Source organism: Scedosporium apiospermum (genome assembly GCF_000732125.1).
Source record: "Scedosporium apiospermum strain IHEM 14462 chromosome Unknown SEQ_SAPIO_0077, whole genome shotgun sequence".
In the NCBI taxonomy this organism is placed as follows: Eukaryota; Fungi; Ascomycota; class Sordariomycetes; order Microascales; family Microascaceae; genus Scedosporium; species Scedosporium apiospermum.
Genome location: NW_015971778.1, coordinates 300,041 through 308,610, shown reverse-complemented (window position 1 = coordinate 308,610; position 8,570 = coordinate 300,041). Strand labels below are relative to the sequence as shown.

Here is an 8,570-nt window from a genome sequence, read left to right as displayed (position 1 = left end):
ATGATTTGTCCCACTTACACGGTCCTTTTGACCGTATTGTTTGCCTTGACTAGCTTCGGCTCGTCGTCTCACGTTCTGTTCGACGGCGGCACCATAGTCATTTTCAGCGAGCAAGCACGAGCCGTGCAGGTCTTGAGGAATCACTCAGTCCTCATCGAAGGTGATAGAATCTCAGCCGTCTTTCCAGCAGGATCAGACCACCGAGTCCCCTCTGACACAGAAGTCATTCCTGCAAATGGCAAGATTATTTCTCCTGGGTTCGTCGATACGCATAGGCACTTGTTTCAGTCGGCGTTCAAGACAATCGGCTCCAACATCACCATGGCCGCCTACTTTGCGACGCTGTCCCCATTTAACCCTAGCGTCATATCTCGATTTAGGCCCGACGACATATACTACAGCTAGTTGATAGGTATTTGGGAATCGTTGGATGCCGGAGTCACCAGCATTGTAGACCATTCGTATGGTACTTTCTCAGAGGCAACATCCGAGGCAAGCCTTCAAGCATCAATTGATACTGGTGCAAGAATTTGGTGGTGCTTTGGGGTTCATCAAATCCCGAACAATTTCACAATCCCAAGGCAGTTTGATGTTTTCCGCAGGCTGGCTGAGAGTGTCGACTGGAACGCCACGCCGGTGGAGCTGGGAATCTCTTACGACGAATTCTATAATGCACCGAAGAGCGATGTGGACGGAGTGATAGGTCTTATTAGGTGAGTGCCCCCTCGTCTGCTTAGATCAAGTTGAGAATAACTTAAAGGGTATATTAGACAGTTCAACATTTCAGTCTTAACAACCCACTTTCTTGGAGGCCCTTGGATCGGTAAGGGATCTTCTTCATTACCTCTCTCCCGTCTCCTCTGTAAAACCAATGGCCACTAACAGAAAGAAGCCCCGAATAGCCCCACGCTTCTCAATGAACTCGGATTGTTGAACGGCTCAACGCCCGTCATATTTTCTCACGCGACCGGAATCACGCCCGATGATGTTGCATTGCTCAGGCAATACAATCACCACATTGCCATCGCCCCCGAGTCAGAGATGCACTTCGGGCATGGTTATCCGCACTCGCACAAGGTCATGGATCAGGCTGCCCTGGCCATTGACGCTTCATGGGCATGGAGCGGAGATCTCGTCTCTCAGGCCCGACTATGGCTTCAGTCCGTACGGTTGAGGTTGTATCAAGAGGCGCTTGACAACTGGACAATCCCGAAGAACAGCCCCATGTCGGTAAGCCAGGCATTCCTGCTCGCGACTCGGGCCGGTGCCCAAGCTCTTAGGAGGTCGGACTTGGGAATCATCTCGGCAGGGGCGAAGGCGGACATTGTCGTCTTTGATGGGAACGCCTTCAATTTGATGGGCTGGAACAACCCTGTTGCGGCCATCATTCTCCACTCCCATCCCGGAAACGTCGAGCACGTCCTCGTAGATGGCCAGTTCCGCAAGAGAGATTTCAAGCGTGTCATTCCTCGCGTTGCTTCGCGGAGCCTGGAAGATGCGACGGATCGATTTCTCAATAGTGCCAGGCGCTTGCAAACACAGTTCCTGAAAGACCCACCTATTATCCTTGGGGGGGATCACAAGCCAGCGGCTCCCTACATCACGCTTAATGAAGTGGATGCCCTGCCTGGAGAGGGAACTGGGTACTAGCCGTCTACTCCTCTACCATTCTACCCAATTCTAAGAAGATTGGAATAGTGATGCGTCGGTCATTTACTCGGAAATGCTACAATGTATCTTCTTCTATAAAATAGTTTCAAATATAAATTTTAATTTGATTCTCAATTGCGCACTCCAAAAACTAATTACACAGATCAATTTTGAAATCGAGGCTGCCTCGGATTTCTGGAGCATGGCCTTGAACGCATCGAACCTCTCACTGTATATTGCTAAGATCTCCGCACACAGCTTTAAAGTTTGGGTGAGAGGTGAGAAGTGAATTCAGCAGGTACCTTCTTCAAATTTCAGTAGATACCGATGACAGTGGGCTTTACTTCATCATCGAGCAACTTTCGAACTACCGCTCGACAGGTTTGGGCTGATGCTGGGGCAATAGTAATTTGCCTGTTGAGATAAATGATCTACCTTGTGCTGGTGGAGGCACAGATTTACAGATGCAGATGTTGAGTATCGGCAAGGAAATGGGGTTTAAAGCGGCAGAACACAAGATATCCTAGTACAGGGTGGCGGCGTAGTAGGTATTTTGCATCTGTATCAGTCTCCCAACAGTAGCATAAAAACGTGCTTTAGTCTTTTGGTTATGCTCCTGGTTCCTGGTGATGACGATGCTGATTAATGTATGCCAGTGTTGTGTTTATGAAGCCTTTTTGTCATGAAACAACCCCTTCGTGGATGGATCACCAAATGTGTAACTTCTATGACGCAATGGCCTGGCAAGAGGAATGCAGACAGACATTCTGGGATATTATTGCCCGATAAGTCACGGCCACCATTACTTGTAGGATCGATCATTAGCTCTTTGCGCGAAGTCAGATGAGGGCGAAAGAAGAACATACAAAGGAGAAGTGAGGGGAAACAAGCATCAGCATCAAATCAGCAAGGGGTGCCCTTCCATGCCGGTAGTGAACTTACATGGACACGCCCGTCGCATGTAAGTCAAGACCCTAATCAACCGGCCAACCACCCCAACCGGCCCGCTTTTGCTTTTAAACGTGATGATGGACAATCCATACGAAGTATAGCATACCAAGTTAAAATTGTATAACTATCCTAAAAAATAGAAATCGCCGGTGGACTAGGGTCTTGACAGAGTGGTAAATACCACGTTGTCCACGTACTCCGTAGACCCCCAGGCAACTCTCAACAGGGAAGGCTCTACCAACCTAGTTGAAGGTTACAGATCCAAACAGCCCCCGATCCAAAGTAGGGATTTATAATCAGGATAGCCCCACCTCAGCCGGCCTGGGACCAAGCCCGCAAAGTCTTGGCGAATTATATTTCCTAATCGGGTGTAGCACGTCCGGAGACATCGGAGTCTAGGCTAGGTTTGGAAGTATTATTCGCCGATTGAAAATCAAGGTCCCCGACAATCCGCAGCGACGTTGTCCATCCGATCACATCAAGCAAACAAACATGAAGATTCGACAATTGACAGTATGCACTGCCTGCAGATCCTGGAGGCTCGGGCTAAGTCGTCTACTTGTAGGCCTTTGGGCGACCTAAGCGAGCTGACAATATGCTCTAGTGCGACGGCAAACGTCTGGGATGTTCCCAGTGCCTCCATTTGAAAAGGCAGTGCCCTGGATGTCACGGCGTCACGACATGACCGCGACCAGGTCACGAGGAAGCGGCGCGGCACGGTAGAACGAAAAGGTCACCTAGTCGCCTTTGCCAAGACGCGACCGATCGATCTAAGGACAGATCGACCGAAGAAGAGATGGAAGGGGAAACGTCTATATAAGTCACGGAATCCACCATGTATCTAGTTTGCCCTTCCAGACTCTTCAGTAGTCAATTCAAGTACCACTGCACCCCTACACTTGAATACACACTTTTCATACGATATCTCGTGAATCGCTGCTTGACTGCCTCATTTACTTCATAACAAGCACCCACGACCTTAACGCCAGCCGCACCCACCTGATATCCTGCAAAGCCAGTGTCAGGGTCGTAATAGGAGACTTATTTGAAGGTAGTCGAAGATAATATAATAAGGGATATAAGGAGTATCTGTTATATGGGGTTCCTGTGGAAGATAAATAATATCTAAAACTAAGTTATACTTGTCTGTCTCCTACCGCCTGAAGATGTTAATAAGAAGTGTACTAAGCTATAGAGGCACATCTGATTCAATGAAATTGATTTCTGTGGCCAAGGGAGCCATGGATGCTACTTTCGCGCCTGCCTCGTATTTGTCGCGAATACTAGAGATGAGTACCCACACTGGCAAGATGCGGGTTTGAAGCAGGGCTTGTCACATCAACCTACAAGTAGTGTAGAACTTCAAGTCTGAAACACGTGGGAGTGTCACTAACATCTCGGTAGCCCAGAGCCCCACCGAGTGAAGAAGTCTCTAAACCTTGTAATACAGCTGGGCTGGGGGAAGAGAAATTATGGTTGATGGCCCGTGTATACTAATATTTCAAAGTCCGTAGAATGGATAAGAGTGCTTTGCTCAACCGGGGATCTTGGTCGCCGAGCGAGGCCATGTGGTCGCCTAGAGTTTCCGTTACCATCCACCGGAGCTAATGGAAGTCGCCACTGCTTCAGTTCCATCCGGACATCAGTTTTCCCCCCTTGAACTTTAAACTCTGTGCTGGTTGCCGTCTTAATCTCTTTCCCATCTAGACTTTCAGAGAATGGGATGCCTCTCTAGATAACTTCACCTTACGCTCACACCTTCTTTTTTTCTTTTCTTTTCTTTTTTGTTTACATGGCGGTGCAGGTTCACAGTCAATTCGCGACGTTCATTATCCCTTTGTTAGGTTTCTCTCCAAATCATCGGTCATCATCGGTCATCTAGCTACTGCTACCGAGTTCCGACATCGAGCAGATTCGAAACCTTCCGGTTCGTGATATCCAGATGAAGAAGAACTCTTTCCAATGGGCCCGTGGCCTTACAACAAGAGCTTTCATTTTCCATTTCTTGTTTTGGGGATTTCATTGGGGAATTTTTGCTTATGGATGGTAAAAATATTATCTTTGGTTCCTTTTTCTCTTGAACTACTCTTGACTCCTGTGATAGGTATTCGCAAAATTCCGACGAACGCTTGCGGGGTGTTAATCTTCTTGAATTCTCGATATGGATTTCTCGAGGGGCTGGTCTAGTCCTGACCGTCGATACGTTCGTAATTTTACTTCCCATGTGCAGAACGCTTCTCCGCTGGGCGAGACCCAAGTTCAGATTTTTGCATCTAGACGAGTCAATCTGGTTTCATAGGCAGGTCGCATATGCCATGCTCGTGTTTACAGTTGTACATACAGCTGGGCATTATGTCAAGTACGCCGCCTCCTTTACCCTAAACTTGACGCGAAAAAAAAAAGAAAAAAAGAAAAAAAAAGAAAGGAAGAAATAAGAAGAGATAAAATACTGACTGTGAGCTGAAGCTTTTACAACATCGAGAGAACCCAGTTGCGCCCGGAGAACGTAACGCAGATTCATTACACGCAACCAGGACCGGTTACAGGCCATGTGATGCTTCTCTGCATGCTTTTAATGTACACCACGGCCCACCATAAGATTCGACAACAAGCCTTCGAAACCTTCTGGTATACGCATCATCTATTCATTCCGTTCTTTTTAGCGATGTATACGCACGCTACCGGTTGTTTTGTTCGTGACTCAGCAGAACCCGTTTCTCCTTTTGCTGGCAAGGAATTTTGGGACCACTGTCTGGGATACAACGGGTGGAGATGGGAACTCGTATCCGGCGGAATCTATCTGTTGGAGCGACTATACCGCGAAGTACGTGCTCGTCGCGAAACAAAAATTGTCCGCGTCATGCGACATCCGTACAGTAAGACTAGTAAGATTCCCTTGATTATCTCGCCAACATGCTAATTGTCTTTCATCTCCGCAGATGTTGTAGAAATACAATTCCGCAAGCCCAGCATGAACTACAAGGCCGGACAATGGCTCTTCCTCAACTGCCCCGATGTTAGCTACTTCCAGTGGCACCCGTTCACCATCACCTCGTGCCCATCCGACCCGTACATCAGCGTGCATATGCGGCAGGTGGGTGACTTCACACGAAACTTTGCCGATGCCGTCGGAGCCGGACCCTCGCAAGACAAACTGTACGATCAGCTCGATCCGAATGGCGTGTATGAGATTGCACTCAGGCACGGCGAGACAATGCCCAGCCTCCGCATCGACGGACCGTATGGCGCACCAGCCGAAGATGTGTTCAGAAACGAAATCTCAATACTTATTGGCGCCGGAATCGGTGTTACTCCATGGGCGTCTGTCCTGAAAAATATATGGCACACACGTAGGAACCCCGACAAGCAGGGCCGTTTACGTCGGGTGGAATTCATCTGGGTCTGCCGAGACACTACGTCTTTCGAGTGGTTCCAGACACTCCTGTCATCCCTCGAAGCTCAGGACGAGGACAATTCTTTTCTCGGGATCCATATTTATCTTACCCAGCGGATCGACGGAGATATGGCTGCTAATATCATGCTCAACACGGTCGGAGCAGGCAAAGATGCGGTCACTGAACTGAAGACAAGGACGAATTTCGGAAGACCAGACTTTAAAAGATTCTTCGGCGAGATACGAGACGGTATTATGGATGGTTCTTATCTGCCTGGGCTTGAGGCGTCCTTCAAGAAAAGCGTCGGGGTCTACTTCTGCGGCCCTAGTGCGGCCGGGAAGGGCATCAAGGCTGCTTGCAGGGATATCTCAGGGCGTGAAGTAGAGTTCAAGTTCTGGAAAGAGCATTTCTAACGCCAAGGCATGGAGTTGGGATCAACCCATTCCTGACGTGTACATTAGCTTTGTGTTCTGGGGGGAAAGTCCGGGTTGAACGTAGGAGTAGGAACGTGCAGCTGCACGGATTCATGAAGCGTGGTGCCCCCATCTTTTTGCATGACCAGTACTACATTACTACATCATCGCATGCAGCATAACGCAGCCGAGCAGTCCAAGTAGATTTCAAAAGAGCCTTGGCCATTTACTTACAGAATAGGATAGAACGTGTGTAAGCACCAAAGGGCCGCTTATAAATCTAGTCTAACTTCGTCGTAATTTCAGGAAAGCGAAACGAGCATCAATGAGCAGGCCCTCTCCCAAGTCTACACTCACTCCTCACCCCCCTTTTGCCAAAAAAATGGGGACTCTCCTGACCTTAAGGCTCGGCCGGTTTCGAACATAGTACCTAGCATAATCAGGTGACTAGTTATTCTTGGTGGTTGGTGGTCTTCTTGACAGATCCTTCTTAAGTCGGCTTCCTCCCGACTGGCCCATCAACCCCGTCATTCGATTAAATACTTGCTGTCGGCTGGGAAAACTCTCTTCGCTTGCTCTATTCGAATCTTTTATTTTGCCTCCAAACGTGGAAAATTGCATTTGTAGCCCCTGAGAACCTTTCACCAGACCAAGAGCCATTTCGACATACATGGCGAAGGACGTGACCCGCTCGAAAGACGAGGGACCTCACGGACTTCTGGAATCAGTCCGATCTCTTTGGTTCCGACATATGGTGGGCCATGATCAACTCGTCGTTCCAAGTCCCGAAGACGTTCAGCCATGGTTCACCCAGAATGATCAGTTCGATAAAGAGTGCGAGTAAGTTAATTTCGTCTAGCGTTGAGCTGAACGGAGTGGGCTGCTCATGTTCATCTTCCACCTAGCGCCGAGTTTGGGGGCACCCTTTCTGTCATCATGCAAGAAAATCCCAGTGCAATTGACATCCTAGAGATCTTGAAACCCTCTTCGCCGCTAGACTGGGTCAGTGTGATTGTGTTGTTGGATCAGATTCCACGAAATTGTTTCCGGGGCCCTGATGCAGCCATTGTCTACAACTTTTTCGATCCCAAGGCACTCGATCTTGCTTTGCAAGCTATTGAAGCAGGCATTCCCGAACATCCCCAAGTGCGATATCGCCAAGGGTACCGATTTTTGTTCTATATGCCACTCGAGCACTCCGAGAGGAAGGACATGCAGGAGCTAGTAGCAAGGGAGCATCAAAAGATGTTTGCCGATAGCCTGAAGCTGATGGACTCTCCGGCAGACCAGTTGGAGAGCGACGCCCGCCAATGTCGGGACTCTCTCATGAGGAGGAGAGCACAGTTTGAGGACTGGGTTTCCACACTTCAACGGCTTGACAGGCAACACATGGCAGAGCTCGATCACTTTGGTCATTTCCCCCGTCGTAATGAAGCACTGCAGCGCCCTTCGACAGAGGAGGAGGTGGCCTATTTAAGGGAAGCAGGGTGTCATTGAATTCAAGTCCAATGGAGAACTGGCAGAACGTTAGGACATATAGAGAATGATTCACGGCTTGATGAAGTCCTCGAGCAAGTCGTGCTGGAGGTAGACAAAATTGATCCAACCCACAGACCTTCCGAAAGTTAACCCCGTCGGCTGGTTCCTTGCTCGTGAACTTCGTCACGACACCTTGTCCTGATCGCTGTACGCGCGGCTTCAGGGTTTTGAAACGATGGGGATTTCTCTGTCAAAAAGCAGAGCTCTTCGAATTTTTGAATGGCTCTTCTTTTAACCTAGAGAGGAACCTGCTGCATAGGAAAGTTGCATGTTCGTGTTTCATTGACTTTATATGTTGTGTACTGGCTCCTTACTGAAGCCTCAATCAACTCCGCCCGTTTGCCTATAGCATGATAATATAAACATTGTTATTAGATATGACACTCGATTGGTGTTCCGAGGCGCCGTTTCTAGGTTCGTTTTGAGCGGGCTTTGATATCTTACGGGAGGTGGAGGATCCCTGCTTCTTAGGGCGAGCCCCTAGCCCCGAACTAAGCGCCACGGAGTAGTCGTCCCGTGGGAAACTCAATACTGTGGATGGAGCCAGGGTATGTTGAGGAGAAACGATATCATCGGAGGTGCGACTAGAGTTGATAAGCATGCACTTTGTGTTGGTCTCCGA

General features: G+C 48.8%; 1 protein-coding gene and 2 pseudogenes across 1 annotated transcript; all 3 read left to right on the top strand.

The window, feature by feature from the left end:
* Positions 1-1,650, top strand: SAPIO_CDS1750 (uncharacterized protein; the record flags this gene model as incomplete). The annotated part of the gene is made up of 3 exons (XM_016784945.1): positions 1-257; positions 603-713; positions 903-1,650. The coding sequence occupies 3 exons, from the start codon at positions 1-3 to the stop codon at positions 1,648-1,650; spliced, it is 1,116 nt and encodes a 371-aa protein (XP_016645242.1).
* A 3,922-nt stretch (positions 1,651-5,572) lies between these two features.
* Positions 5,573-6,409, top strand: SAPIO_CDS1749 (annotated as a pseudogene; the record flags this gene model as incomplete).
* Positions 6,410-7,345: 936 nt separating this feature from the next.
* SAPIO_CDS1748 lies at positions 7,346-7,906 on the top strand (annotated as a pseudogene; the record flags this gene model as incomplete).
* Between the last annotated feature and the right edge of the window lie 664 nt (positions 7,907-8,570).